Below are 15,420 nucleotides of genomic sequence, written 5' to 3'. Positions count from 1 at the left end.
ATCCAGACTTACAAAATTTTATGTCTTTCAATTTAAAAGGTATAAATTTTATTATTTTATATTTTGTTTTTTAGATAAAAAATATTAGCCTACCATATGTCAATGAATATCAAAAAAAATATTGGAATGAAATTTTCATGGCTGGGCATTATATTTAATATTATGCTAAGTAATCATAATCTCTCCTTAAGGACGTTATTTTTTATGTCAAAATGTTTATTAAATTAACCAAAATTAAGTTTCAATTTTTATATATAATTAGCTTCAATTTTAAAAATATTGATATTTTGAACAAATAAACTTATTCTATATTTATCATTGTTAATAAATAAAAATGCATTACAATTCATTATAGGCTAAAAACGAATGGTTTAGGCAGCCCCTTGAAGAGGTTTGCCTAACCCCGCTATTGGGGCATGTCGGGTAAAATTTTCACTTACAAAAAATAAAATTTCAAAAATAATCATAAATTTTTTTATAAAATAATCTTTTAGAATGTAGTTATAAATATCTTAAAAAAACATAGGAGTTATAGCCGATTTTACAAAAATAGTTTGACTAGCTCCAGTCTCCCCATATATTCCTTAGATCATATTATTTAATAAATATAAATTAAAAAAATTACTCATATCTAATTGGCAATTCATTTTTTTTAATAAATAAAATCACCTTTTTTGGAGGGTCTTCTGTAAAACGGAAAACGTCATCTAGTTCATATATATGAATTGTATCTACGAAATCGGGAACTGTTATATCTTTTTCCTATATAATATTAACAAACATGAATTGGCGTTGATAGTAAGATTTAGTGATGTGATTAAATTACAAAAGGATTAATTATAAACGGCAAAATTAGCCAATTTTTTGGCATAGGATGTAATATTAATAAATATAAAAGATATGGTTATTAAAATTTCGACAAATTTATTCTCCAGGTCAGAACAAATTTCTATTAATTATACAAGGTTGTTATAGTATCACGATACTGTATAGGTATCGAAGTGGCCGCGATACTTTTTAAAATATTTATATATACCGATATTCTTATCATGATACATTTAATCTATATTAGTTTCGAAAAATTGATATATTTCTGATACTTTTTATTTTTGGCTTAAATTATATATTTTAATACTTAAAGAATTATCGACTTTCCAGATTTCCCAAATATATATATATTTTTACTATACTCTTGTTGTTGGGGAAAATACAATTGATTTATAGGATTTAATACAATATTTAATTGATTTATAAAGGATATATGTACCATACGAATTAAATATATGTAAAATATATATATTACCACATCGTGTAGAGTCATTTCGGCTTCCATCAAGGCATTTTTTACCCTAGCTATTAAACCGCTCATATAAAACAACCATTCATCTTCGGTCATAGGCTTCAATCCGTATTGACATTCTTCAGACTCCGAGGGTATGTGCCTTTTAGATATCCTAAATTATTTAGCGTTTGTAAATAATATAAATAGATTTTTTATAACACTATTAGTCACGGAGAGTAAAAGTGTATAAAAATAGTCAGCAGGGTTCAAAATAAGTTGCTTTTTTTAAAGAATGACTAGAATAATTTACAAAGCGACTTATATGAGTTCATCATTTAGAGGAATTATTTATTTGATAGCGAAGCTTGGGTACTTATTATTGGAGCTATGAAATTTTTTTAAAAAATGAAAAGTATATTACGATCAAGTAGGGGATCACATGAATACATAAAGATTATATAAGTAAAAGTCGCTTTAATAAATACTCTGACTAGTGTTGTTGGTAAACAGCCTCTATTTTGTGATTAACTCATATATTGTATCCAGAAAAGAATGTTACTCAAGCCTGAGATTTTGCTTATAAATGTACAAACCTTTGTGCCATCTATGAGCAAAATGATAAGGCCTGCGTAATATTTTTCTGGATGAAGTATTGATCTAGCCATTCTTAAAAATTCGACTCATTTTGAGCCATTTAACAATCATAATAGCGGGGCCGGGATTATTAATATCATTATGATCAATTGGCTGCTCTTCTAATATGAAATCAATTAAGATTGATTGTATTATTTGTTTTTAAAGGATAGACTAATTTTTACTTATTTCAATTTCAAGGAATATAGGAATAATTTTTTTTTTATAACCTTGGCCTTTAAACAATTTTTATTGCCTGATATCTTTCCATTTTTATAAATACTATATTTAGAATATAAAAATCATTGATGTTTTACCTTATAATATCAACATGTCGTTATAAATGTAAATTATATTACCCGTCATCTTCGTCGTTTTTGACCAAACCTGAACGTTTGAAATAGTAAGAGTTTGATTTTTTGAATGTGAATAAGCACGTTATGTAGAGAAATGCGGTTAAGGAGGGCAAAAAACGATTGTCAAAGCTTAGCATTTTAAGGTTATTTACTACCCACCTATTGGTAACGTGAAATCGGAATAAAATATTAGTTTTTTTAAAAAAACATAAAAATTCTATATAGAATATAAAAATTCTAATGTAATTATATGACCAAATTCAGAAAAATTTAAACGTCTAAATCCGTTTTTTTTAAATATAATTTTCGTAAGCAATAATTTTAGGGTGCAGCGTTCAAAAAACAACATTTATTAAAAGTAAAGTTTAAAAAAAAACAGCAAAATTTGTGGTGTCATCTAATACTGTTCTGCGGTTCAAAAAATCCCAATTTCATAGATTTAAGGTGTTGAAATATATAAATCTTAATGTAGAATTTCTAATTATTTATTAATTGCTAATTGGGATAATCCTAATAAAATATGTATAATCTATAAAATTATATATATGACACTTTTACTTTTTACAAAAATTGAAGGATTGTAATAGAATTTTAAAAAATTGTTTTAAAATTGTATAAAAAACTGTGTATTATATTATAAAGTCATATTATATGAATTGGTAAAATTTTAATATATATATTTACTTTTATTTGGCCATGTCTAACCTAAGGGTCCATTTTTCTTTTCTTTTTTTAACCATAAATATACTAAATCGCTAATATATTGACATGCAAGAACTTAAAAATTTAGTTTCGTTCACAAAAAAAATGTTATGGAAAAAAGATTTTACATTATATTTTTTTTAAAAATAATTGCAATGTATTGTTAAAATAAAAGAATAGGGAGGTTATATTTAACGGCAGATAAGGTTTAACCCTGAATTTTAAAAGATACGATAAAATTACAATTATTAAAAAATGATTAAAATTTATTTTCATCATTTTTATTATTTGCAGACAGGCCCATATTATTATAACATTCTTCTTTGAATTTAAGAAATTTCATAATATTGTAGTTTTCTCATTTAACCCGTTTACTGATTCATATAAAAAGTCTAATTCTTTCTATTCGGTTTACACTGAAATCCTACCGTTGGCAAGTTGACAGGGAGTGATGGATGCCAATTTTTGATATTAAACCTCTGACAATCTAAGGATTTGTCAAGTGAGTTAATACACGAGTCTTAAATTAAAGATATAAAGTGATAATTATTTTTAATTTCCGAATCCTTTAGACTCTTTCCTGTAATGTGTTCTTAATTAGAATGAGGTTAGTTATATTTGTGTGCCTGCCTGATCAAACATTGAATTGTATGATTGATTCTAGGCCCTCTAGCATCATACCTCATAAATAAAACACGTAAATGAGTCTAGTCACTTTGAGATCAGAGATTCAAAATATTCCAAAACAATTGTAAACAGTGATACTTTGACTAAACATAACTCCTCTTCTCTTACTTATGTACATTTTGTTTTTATAACTAAGAATTAAAAAAAAAAATTTAAATCAATTAGTTTATATTCATATATTTATAAAAATATGTCATCTATTTTTGTTAAATATTATATTTATACACTGCAGAATTTTTTGTAAATCTTTGTCCAACAAATCCTCTCTTCTCCTTCTTTTTATCCTTTATAAATATACGTAACTCTTTTTAAAAATTATATATATTTCTTTAAATTTCTATCCATGTCTCCACCTAACCTTCTTTTTGATTGAATTTTATCATTGTAGATTGAATCTTTCATAGTTTTGTTCCAACATTAACCTAAATATTTTGATTGCCATCCACAAAGCCTGATATATTTAAAAAATCAAATCAACCTCAAAACAATTACATAAAGAAAGCAATCTTTCCATAAATATCGGACTTTTAACTTAAGCGGTAATTCTTTATCAAAGTAAAAAGATTTTTTCTTTTTTTCTATATTTCTATTTTTATATTTTAAATATAAATTATATTAAGGTGAAGGTGAGTTTTGTGGCTAGAATGATCGAACTTTGCTAAGTAAACAAAATCAAAAAAAAAATAAAACTTTTAATAAAGTGTTTTCTGTAAAAAAGGGAAAATTTGGTATTTTTGTGAATCATTTCTTATTTTAGTTACATTTGGGAAAATTGCCTTTTGATTACAAAGGTTATATTTTTACTTTAATATATTAGATAATATTATATTAGTTTATGTATATACGATATACGAATTTCATCGTGAATTGAAAAAATATATTTAAAAAAAAATTAAGAGACCTTTTATTAATTGTTAAATAAAAAAAAAGTATATACAATACAAAGGAAAATGTTATTGTTATCATTTATTATATTTAAAAAAATATATATATAATAGTAATTATCAAATTTTCATTTTCAATTTTTGTGATTTAATTTTGCCTTTTTTAAAAAAAAAATTGATAGAAAAAGTGAAATTTCTTTAAATAATATTTCCTATAAAAAAAATGTGAGATTATAATACTTTTAAAATTTTGTTTTTAGATTTATATATTTTCTGTATAAAAATTTTTTTTTTAGACTCCATAATAAACTGTCTTTCCTCGTAAAAAATCCGATATCTTTATTCGCTCATTACTTGCAAATTTACAAGCAGTTAGGTAATTTATATTTTTTTAAATTTATCTAATACGTGTTTTAATTAGGAATGATTAGTAAATTGGGGTGTTTGAAAGTACGGTAAATCTTTTTGTAGCTAAAATGGCTTGATTTTCGCCGATTTTTAAGAATGACAAACTCGATATTTTATCAAGAAAAAGTATTATGCACGCCCGAAGATCTTGCTCATAGATGGAACGAAGGTTTGGACATCCATTAGCGAAATCCCAAGGCCTTAGGCAATATTATTCTAATTAAATTATTGAGTTAGCGGCTTTTAAAAATCGGTTGTTGAGCCGTTTTAACAATCCTAGTAAATTTTATTGAATATATTTTAGTGATTTATAATGTTAAAACTTTAGCGCACCCTAGTTTAAATAATTAGATTATTTACACCTGCATAAAGAAGAAAGAAAAGAAAGAAAAGAAAGAAAATTTAAAAATTTAAATTCGTATTTTACCGGAAATGCTTTCCCATCATGTTTGGAATTATATTGATAAAAAAAAAGACAATTTAAATTTTTTTTTTTTATAAAGATGCTTATTGCAAAACACATTAGCCATAATATGAAGCCGAAAAATATAATTTAATTAATTATTTAGCTAGTATATAATTATATTATAGATTAGATTTAGATTAGAATAATCTTCTTTATTTTGATTTCTACTTTATTATAATGCAAATATAATTTATGAATTTTAAAGGCACAAAAGGGAAAAGATGCAACAATACCCATTATTTCAACACAAATCACCCTTTACCGATACCGAAAGACGTCATTTGGAAAAATCATTGGAAACTTTGAATTTTCGGTTGATGTTGCTGGAAAAATTGCTAATATTCTCGAAAAATAAATACGCAAAGAAAACTGAAAGTATCACACGCGAATTGGCTAGGACGAGATGGGAGTTATCCAAGATGGGAGAGGAAAATAAAATTCTGCTGGGATTGATTATGAAGGGTCTTTTTTATTTGACAAAAACATCATTCAAAAATTATAAAGAAAATAACGACATCGACCTATCCAATCTATTAACACCTAATAGTATTTTTAAAAATCTTGAATTCTCAAATGGATCCCACACCACGAGCGTCACAAGATTTGTACTGGAAAGAAGTGCATCTACCCACTCCTCTTCCTGTAATCAATACGATTGCTACGATGACAATAAATCCGATACGTATTCGAATCCATGCCCTAGCGGATTTTCAGATATCAACATATCTATGGCCAGTCTTCAAATGAATACGGATACCGAGATTCCTGCTGGAAAGCGTAGGCGGGAGAAATTTGTGACAAAATGTATGAGTTCTATATCATTCAGGGTTAGAAAGTCTGGTAAATACGTAGTGACTCGTAGAGAACCTCGTAGCAGTGAGTTGGATAACAATTTGGATAGTAATAGCAAACACACTTTGCTGCTGATTCTGAATAAAATTTTCAAAAAGTTCAAGGAAAAGTGACTATATTTATCTTTCTCAATTTCTGTTATAACGTATAAGTAATATTAATATCAATAGGATAATATTTTTCTATTGTCATTTTATATAAATTACGAAAAAAAGTATATATTGATGTAATATATCCTTCTTTGTTTTCATTAATTAGCTCTCTTAATAAAACTAAAGAAGAGTGTTTTATTTAAAGTTTTTAATTTTTCTTCTTTAAAAAAAGTATATTAAAAATTTTTTTAAAAATTTGAGGTTATATAATACATAATTATTTGTAATCAGGCGCGTACGCAGGAATTTGGTCTGGGGGGGGGGGATAATAAAATTTTTTAAGAAATATTATTGTTAATTAAAAATACCAAGCATAAATTTATTAGGACTAATAACTTTTCTAATACACAATTTTAAACTAATGTGAATTAAAAAAATTATATAAAACCGGCATTGAAAAACTATAAAATAAATGTGAATTATAAAATATAAAGTGAATATAACCCACGATATGAATCACTTAAATGACCTAAAATTGAAATTTGAATTTTTTGAGCTTTTAAAATATATAAAGTATAAAAAATTTAAATGTTGGAAATATAAATTAATACACAAAAAGTTTCTTAGGAATAATTGTATTTTGTATGTTTTGAGCTAATTTTTCAATTATCTATCCTTGCTTGGCGTTAAATGCCTATGAATATTCAAAAGATTCAAATCATTCAATCTACTTTCAGATTTTGTATTTCATAGGTATGTTTTTCACAGACTTGCAGGCCCAGCCCCCGAGCCGGACCGTATTTTAATTTTTTTAAATATACACGGGCGGAGCCCGTAATTTTTTTATAAAAAAACACCCGGGTCGGGCCTGAAAATTTTATTTTCAAAAAAATCCGGGCCGGAAAAAATTTTAAAATAAAATCTGGGCCTGGTCCTGCAAATAGTACCTCTGCAAAGCTCTGTTATTCTTCTTAAAAAAGAGAATGTTCTCTCATTAGTTTACTAAAGAGCTGCTAATATATATAACCATTTTAATACATTGGGAGTATTATCTAAAATGTGTTTGAAATAATGCAAAGCATCCATAGCATTTTTTGGGACTGTATCAACCATTGTTAATCTTTAAATCATAGTTATTCAGCTAATAAGGCATCATAAGATATTTTAACATCTTCATGATAAAAATCTAACAAATATTTATATTTATTTTCTAGCTATGAAAAAGGTTGGGAGAGGGGACATTTGTTTTATAATACTCTTTTACTGATCCTATATTAATGTTTTGACGATGAGCTTGCTTGCTGCAAGTCGAGGGAACAAATATTAAACTCGTATACCTCTGCTTTTGACTCAACAATAACATATAAAATATGAAATTCTTCATCAAATTTCCTTGAGTTCTAATAAAATGCTCTCCGCTATTCTCATCTTCTTAATCAAGTCAATGTTATGTTTTTGAAAAGTATTACATAAAGTTGTATAATTAAATAATACATTCTAATGAGGAAAAAAATTTGGAATAAGTATTGAATCCAATAATTTTGCTTCTGAGGAAATATTTCTTTCAAGCCATTATGATATTTCAGTAATAGCATTAATAATCGGCTCTTCTAACTCCATAAAAGCTGTTACTGCTTGATGGCGGAGACTCGATCTCGTTGGAAAAGCTTGCAATTTCTTTCTCCCTGTTGGACAAGGAGTATCAGAGATAATTGTTATTTAACTAGAAATTTAGATAAATATTACGCCACTAAAATTTTTAAATAACAGGTAAATTACGCCAAGGAAAACTTGAAATCGAAATTAATTGATAAAATAACTTAGTAGATGAATGTGATATATAAATGTAATTAAATTTTTATATATATGAGATAGTAATAAATATTAACAAATATAAATTAATATTAACAACAATATTTTTGAAAAATATAATCCAGCATCTGCATTTTTTGGCTTGGGGGGGGATTTGTCCCCCTGCCCTCCCCTCCCCCCCGCTGCGTACGCCAATGTTTGTAATATGATAATTATTCTTCATTCTACTGATGCCCAATGGCGTATGCAATTCGATAAAACGATTAAGGTTAGGATTAGGGGAGCTATATTCAAAAATAAATTTTGCAGTTACTAGCAGAAGTCGAACTGACCCGTAGAGATTATCTATCTAGATTTCACCCCGGCCCTTAATTTTACTTAGCTCGATCCGTAAAATAAATTTTGCACAAGTTTTCTAACCCGCCTCTAGATAACATTTTACGAAAGAAAAATAATGACAATAATTCCCCCTAATTATCAGCTTTATACCGATTTTCAACCACAATCTACCATTAGTTTTAATGATATAGTTTGTAACAGATTTTAACCAAATCTTTATATCTAGTGTATCAATTGTTCCCTTGAGCCTACACGTCCATATCTTAAGCTCAACTGGTTTTACAATCGTTTTATATCCTATCTTTATCTAGAGAGACATTTTTTTGTAGAATAAAAACGTGTTCGCTTTAAGATAAATAGCAACGAAGAATAAAGATATATAAAAATAATGATAAGATAGAGAGTAAAATAACCTCACTAAATTAATCCTTAATCTAACCTACCTAGAAGTGAGCAAATAAGAGGATACCAAGCCAATCAGTTAAAATAGCCAGAATTAATAACAGTTATTTTAACAAAATATATGGTAGAGTGTTATACATGAATAATGATTATTATAAGGATAGCAAAACGCTCACAAATTTCTGAACAAAATGTCTTACCGGGTTCTATACCGGTCCAAGTTCAGGCATTATAAACAGGGTTTGGTCCTGGAGGTTCCAATAAGTTCGACTAAATTTTTGAAAAAGTGCAAATACGTAAGATATTTACATAAAGCATTACCGCAAGTATATATAGCCAAAAAAAATTTCTAACAAAAATTTTTCACTAAAAAAACATTCATGTATGATGATTTAACAATAGTCATCATTTACTTATTCTATACCATATCACGCGATTGTATCTTATACTATACCTATTTTGATTTATATATTAATTTTACCCAATTTCTAATATGATTCTTTACCCAACAAAACTTTGATATTTAAAAGAATCAACCCAAGACGATCTAATATAAATAAATATATATATAAACACGCTGTTCCAAATTGTGTTGTTAAACGGCTCGTTTTGAGCCGATTTTTAAAAACGGCGAGCTCAATATTTTAGCCTGAAAAATATTGCCTATATTTCGATAATATATGTATAGGCCTTTGTTCCTTCTATGAGCAAAATCTTCGGACTTGCGTAATATTTCTCTGGATGAAGTATTGAGTTAGCCGTTTTTAAAAATCGGCTCAAAATGAGCCGTTTAACAACACTAGTTCCAAATAACTGATACCCTTTTTGTTTTAACAATATCTCCCAATTCAGTAATTCAATAAAATTTCATGGATTGATTGAGGGATAAATTATTAATCAAATTTCATTGAATTCTCTCAGCAAGGTCTAATGTTATACACATTCAAAGTTGGACAAACTAAATTCGAACTTTCCATCATGTAAATATTTATTTTTATTAAACTTTACAATTAGACAAAAACATACACTTAAAAATTAATATGAGTCAATTGTTATACTAGCAATCCATTATCTGCAACTTGTTTTTTCTTATTGAAATTGCAAAACACGTTATCATTTTGCAGATTTACAGGTGGAGTTATTTCAAATAGCTTATCATCCGTGAGTCATATCAAATGTTAACTTCTGTGGGTATCTTATATGCTGTTTGGTACATACCAGTTGGGCAATCTTATTCGTATCGGTTAGATCCTGGATTTGATTCTTTTTTAAACATTTTGGTTGTAGCTCTGTGGATAAGCCGATGCACTGAAGCTTTCGAAATAACAGTTTCTTAGGATACTTGAAAAATTGTTCTGTAAATGGCAGTTCGGTCTTCTTAGCTCAATACGAGCGTTTTAACAGAATCAACATTTCCATAGTATGATATGTGCCTGGTATACCAGCACTATACCATTTCTCTACTAGCATCAATTTTTGCAATCTATCTATTCAAGACTGCAAAGAACAGTTTGTATTAGAATATTCCATCAAAACCCTATTATCTCCGCAATGTTTTTCTAGTCTCAAATTTTGAATTAAACCCAGTTCATCTTTACTGAAAAATCATTTTTTTTTGTTATTATCTGCTTAAGTGTATGGTTTACATGTTATAAAAGTTTGAATTTTGTTTGTTAAAATTTGAAAACCTAATAAATTTTTGACAATTTTTATCATTAACTTTTAAACCCTATGTAATAATTAATGTAAAGGATAATTAAAAGGTTAACCAAAATTTTTCACAGTGTTGGTACTCTACATATGCTGAAATATATTTCCGGCTTTGGATTTTTAAAATGTTAAAATTAAGTGATTTAAAATTTAAAGATTTAGAATCTCAGAGGATCCATATCTCGTTACAACATATATATATATATATACCATGTCTACAACAAGCTTTTATAGTTAATGCCTAGTTCGGTATTCGATATTGCATCCGCGTCAATGGTAATGAATACACAATAAGGTTTTGTTGCTAATTATATTCGCGACAATGTATTCACAGTAATGCATTTGTAATAACGGTTGTATTCGAGCGAATCAAATTAGAGAATAAAAGATAAGGAATAGACATATAGACTAATTGAGAAGAAGAGCTGGATCTAAGATTATAGAATATTGATGAAAAAAGAAAAAAAAATTTTATGAGTTTGGAATGGATCAAATGGAAAATTTATGTAGGAACGGGCAAGAAGAAGAAAGAATTCCTTATATTTATTATTATTAGTTGTGTCTTGCATCTCATATTATTAATTTAAGTTAGCTTTAAAGGGGAGGGGGTCTTTATATATTAACCGTTTTATTTACTTTTCTTACATTATAGTTTTTGAAAATAATACGTACAAAGAAAAAAAACAAATAATTAGACCAGTGATCGAAGATAAGATGATGCTTCACCCACACCATAGAGCAATTTAATATAAAAAAATCAAATTTTATTATACTTTTAAAATATTTTCATATTTGATCACCTGTTTAATAATAACCTTAACCTCGTTCAAGAGTTTAGTTCTAAAAAAACAAATACTGACGGGAATCGAACTACTAACCGAATTTTCAAATAATCTGACGACAGCTGCCATTCCTAAAAAGATTTTTTGTATATTATTATTTTGTAAAAATATTCAGAAATAAAACATTGCATGCAACATTATTCGACTTAAGAAATTTGCCTTGGCCGACCAATCTTTGATTGCTAGCTGTTTATTCATTCAATATAAATGGCTCACTTCTGAGTAATCTTATATTTAAAAAAAAAGAGCACTAAGAAAATAGTTTTATAGTCAAATAAAAACCTCTAATTATTATGAACAATAAATCCCACGGTAAAAAAAACACGAACTAGCATCATTCCAAATATGGGAATGGGTACCCGGAATGAATTTCCCACTATTGCTTTTTATCAGATAATGGAAAACGATTTTCCACGACAATGATACAATAGTCACATGGGAATGACTCCTAAACATAATCAGGGAGTTTACAAATTTTGAAGCGGTGTTCACAGTAGGTTTATGATGAATATGAATCGATAGAGATAGCGAATAATAATGATTCTCAGCTGGTTAGGCCAAGTAATGGCGGCGTATTTATCGATTCTTACCCCGATTAGTTCAATTTCTTGCGAAACATAGTCTAGTCTAAGAATATTCAGATGGTGTGGTTGGATCAGGTTATTAGGAACTCTGTCTCAATCCTGGTTCTCGAGAGCTCATTGGCTTGAGTTGAATCAACGTTTACTTATGTTTTCAATATAAATTAAAATTCTATTTAAATATAAATAAACTTCAAAAATGTATTTGAATATAATTACCAATAAGTTTTATAAAAATGTTTTTTAAATATAAATTATAAATTAAATACCTATGAAATTCCTGAAAAAAGTATTTATATATAAATACTTTGACAAATATATTTTTCAAGTCGATATTAATAGTAGCACTATCAATTTCTTATTTATATAATAATTTTATTATTAACCATTTTCTAAAATTCTAACCGCACAATGCAGAACTCTAATCCTAACCTTAGATTTGCATAGTGGGATGCACTTCCACCCAGATAAGAAATAGAACCCGCAATAGATAAGCAGGCTCAGGCTAATGCCCCATCCTGTTTCGAGAAGAATAATGCAAACTGAAGAGTAGTAATAATACCTCTATCTGAGATCACAAGCTCATTGATTTTGATTAATTTATTTTTTAATATTATAGGTCACAAAATAATATATGTCAGAGACCTGCAGAGGCACCATTTGCACGGCCCGGCCCGGTTTTAAATTTTTTAGGCCCGGCCCGAATATTTTTTAAAAAAAATTGGCCCGGCCCATATTTAAAAATCTCCGGCTCGGAATTTTTTAAAATTATATTCGACCTGGTATATACAAAAATTTACCTATGAGGTATTTTACCATATTTTTCAGCGAGTATTATCGCTTATTATTTAAAAAATACATGAAAAAAGCTAATATTTTGAGAATATTATATTGAATTTATAAAAATTATAAAACTGTTATTTATAAAAATGGATATTTTGAGCATATACTATATTTTATATTGCATTTATAAAAATAAAACTAATATTCATAAAAATGGTAATAATATTTTGAGCATATACTATATTTTATATTGCATTTAAAAAAAATAAAACTAATATTTAATTTATAAAAATGGAAAATATTTTGAGAATATAATATATTGTATTTAATTTACTATTTAATTTTTAAAATAAAAATAAATCGCTATTTAAAAAAATGCATGTATAATAAATAGTATTTTGAAAATATAATCTTATCGCACAATATTAATATATTTATTTTATAATATAAATTTTTAACAAAAGAAGATAATTGTAATAAATAATATTGTAAAAAAAATAATGAAATGTTGGATTAAAAACTTTCATGACTCAAGGTAAAATATAATAAATGCAATAAATATTTGACAGTTTGCAAAGTAAAAAACCAGCATGATTGACGAAACCCTATACTCAAGAAAGATATTAAAAATTCACAAATTATCATGAAGATAGAGAAGCATATCTACCTTTTCAGGTTGAAGATTATTTCTTCTTTCTTCAAGAATTTTCCCAGTAGTGGAAAAATTCCGCTCACAGCTTGCACTTGAAGCAGGAATTGCCAATACCCGTTTTGCCAATTTTGCTAAAATTGGAAATTCGCTTTGATGAGCCGCCCACCACTCTAACAAATTATCCACCTTAAATGTTTCATCTATTTTTTTATTTTTTTATTTATGTAATTATAATATTCATCATCGGGTATTGACATATTACCAGAATTACCATCGCCCCATTTGTCATAAAACGATTCAGTTTGTTTAACAAAGTCGTAATTTGACTGGTCGATGGTATTTCATTTACTTCCTGAGCCTCTTGTAATTTAATATAATCTTTTATATAGTTTTCCGTCATCTTGCGATCTGTCCCTGACAACATACGTAATTGCTTGAATTTGGGACAGAGAAAAAGAGAAATAAAATGATACTTGTGTAAAACAAATTTTCCAATTAAAAAATGCTTTATATTAAGTAAAATCAATTTTATTTCTCCTTTTTCGCTTTGAAAGGTATTACAAACTTCAAGAAGTTCATAATACCAAATTACCACTTTAAAAAGTGTACAAGAGTCCGACTGTAACTCAACAATAGCTCTGTTAAAATTCTCAAGAATTTTGACTAGTTCCTGAAGGATCGGAAAGTCTATAATATAATACTTTTCCGATCCCCCATGTTCTTGAAGAACTTTTATAATTTCTTCATTTTGAGAATAAACAGAATTGAACATATTGTATTTAGAGTTCCAGCGGACTTCTATATCTTGATAAAGGGCTTTCAAATGCTGGCATTTAATATTTAGAAAGTCGAGATGGAACAATAATTTATATTTAAATATCTAAATTGAAAAAGACAATTCTACAGCCTAAATTATTATGATTGCAAAAGAAAGATTCATAGATATTTTTAAAATTAATGAAATTAGACAAAATTTATACCGGCAATTTTAAGCAAATAAAGAATAGGATTAAATAGATGAGTCTGGATAAATTTATTTTAAGATAATAAGAATGTTTAAGCATATAATTAAGATCCTAATTTATAAAATAATACGCTCATTAAAATAGTGTACCTGAATATGGTATAGCCATCTTGCAATCAAGCAATTTGGCGTTGATTAATTTATAAGGGATGGCCTCTAATAATTCAGAACAGTTTTAGGAAGTTGAAAAGAGAAGTTTTCAGGTTGGCTTCTCTGTCAAAAAAAAATGACAATGGTATAGATTTTAACTAAACCAATAGGGATGAGGATTTTCAAAAATGGCAATGGCATGATAGTATGTAGTTAACTTGCTGATATGGCATCTCATCCTAAACAATAAGAGATAAGACGAGCAAGGAAAATAGTGAAACTGAGCATATATCAATTCCACCTCCTTTAGTAGGTTGAGTAGAATAATCTAGATAATTCACAAATAAAATCCCTTTGGCTACTTGCGGGTTATTATGGCTAGAATTTTTTTTGTTAGGGGAGACCAGGGCTAGTCGGCGCAATTTTTGTTAAAATCATCATAGGTCCGAAAATAATTATATTTGAATTTATAAATTACTATAAGATAACCCAAAACATCTACCTAACCTAATATATATTGATAAATTTTTTAATTATTTTATACTTTTTTTTCAAGATTGATTCTAGTAAAAGTGACTTTTTGCGTCAACAAGCCCCAATATCCGGGGTTTGTAGATTCAATTAGTTTATTAAGTCTCTCATAGGATAACTAATATTATTATTCCATTACTTTCATGGACAATGTTATATTGATATAAATATACCATTTACATAATAATTTATATAAAAACGACAAAATATGACATAATAAATTATGAAAATGTGCAAAATTTTTAAGATATTTTTTTTTATTTTTTCCTAATTCTAGTATTATCGTATAGAA

General features: G+C 27.3%; 2 protein-coding genes across 4 annotated transcripts; one reads left to right on the top strand and one right to left on the bottom strand.

The window, feature by feature from the left end:
• Nucleotides 1–541: 541 nt before the first annotated feature.
• LOC135926689 (uncharacterized) lies at nucleotides 542–5,416 on the bottom strand. The gene is made up of 5 exons (XM_065462619.1): nucleotides 5,380–5,416; nucleotides 2,275–2,430; nucleotides 1,304–1,454; nucleotides 670–762; nucleotides 542–583 (listed from the first exon to the last, which is right to left on the bottom strand). The coding sequence occupies exons 1-5, from the start codon at nucleotides 5,397–5,399 to the stop codon at nucleotides 542–544; spliced, it is 462 nt and encodes a 153-aa protein (XP_065318691.1). The 5' UTR covers nucleotides 5,400–5,416.
• Nucleotides 4,692–6,426, top strand: LOC135926433 (uncharacterized). Of its 3 annotated transcripts, none has more exons than XM_065462319.1 (4): nucleotides 4,692–4,731; nucleotides 4,841–4,920; nucleotides 4,966–4,994; nucleotides 5,624–6,426. In XM_065462319.1, the coding sequence occupies exon 4, from the start codon at nucleotides 5,640–5,642 to the stop codon at nucleotides 6,381–6,383; it is 744 nt and encodes a 247-aa protein (XP_065318391.1). In that variant the 5' UTR covers nucleotides 4,692–4,731; nucleotides 4,841–4,920; nucleotides 4,966–4,994; nucleotides 5,624–5,639; the 3' UTR covers nucleotides 6,384–6,426. The 3 variants fall into 3 exon arrangements, with proteins under 3 accessions (XP_065318391.1, XP_065318390.1, XP_065318392.1); XM_065462318.1 differs by having other exon boundaries at nucleotides 4,694–4,769; XM_065462320.1 differs by lacking the exon at nucleotides 4,966–4,994 and having other exon boundaries at nucleotides 4,694–4,769.
• Nucleotides 6,427–15,420: the final 8,994 nt, after the last annotated feature.

Source organism: Gordionus sp. m RMFG-2023, chromosome 3 (genome assembly GCF_954871325.1).
Source record: "Gordionus sp. m RMFG-2023 chromosome 3, tfGorSpeb1-WG-v2, whole genome shotgun sequence".
In the NCBI taxonomy this organism is placed as follows: domain Eukaryota; kingdom Metazoa; phylum Nematomorpha; class Gordioida; order Chordodea; family Parachordodidae; genus Gordionus; species Gordionus sp. m RMFG-2023.
Note: the sequence above shows the minus strand (reverse complement) of the source record. Positions and strands in the feature narration are given on the sequence as shown.

What these genes read in the sequence shown, in the direction of transcription:
- LOC135926433 (XM_065462319.1), top strand. Translation starts at nt 5,640, where the DNA reads ATGCAACAATACCCATTATTTCAACACAAATCACCCTTTACCGATACC.
- LOC135926689 (XM_065462619.1), bottom strand. Translation starts at nt 5,399, where the DNA reads ATGATGGGAAAGCATTTCCG. An exon ending in AAAAACGACGAAGATGACGG is followed by an intron (nt 1,455 to 2,274) that starts GTAATATAATTT and finishes TAAATAATTTAG; the next exon opens with GATATCTAAAAGGCACATAC. An exon ending in AAATGACTCTACACGATGTG is followed by an intron (nt 763 to 1,303) that starts GTAATATATATA and finishes AATATTATATAG; the next exon opens with GAAAAAGATATAACAGTTCC.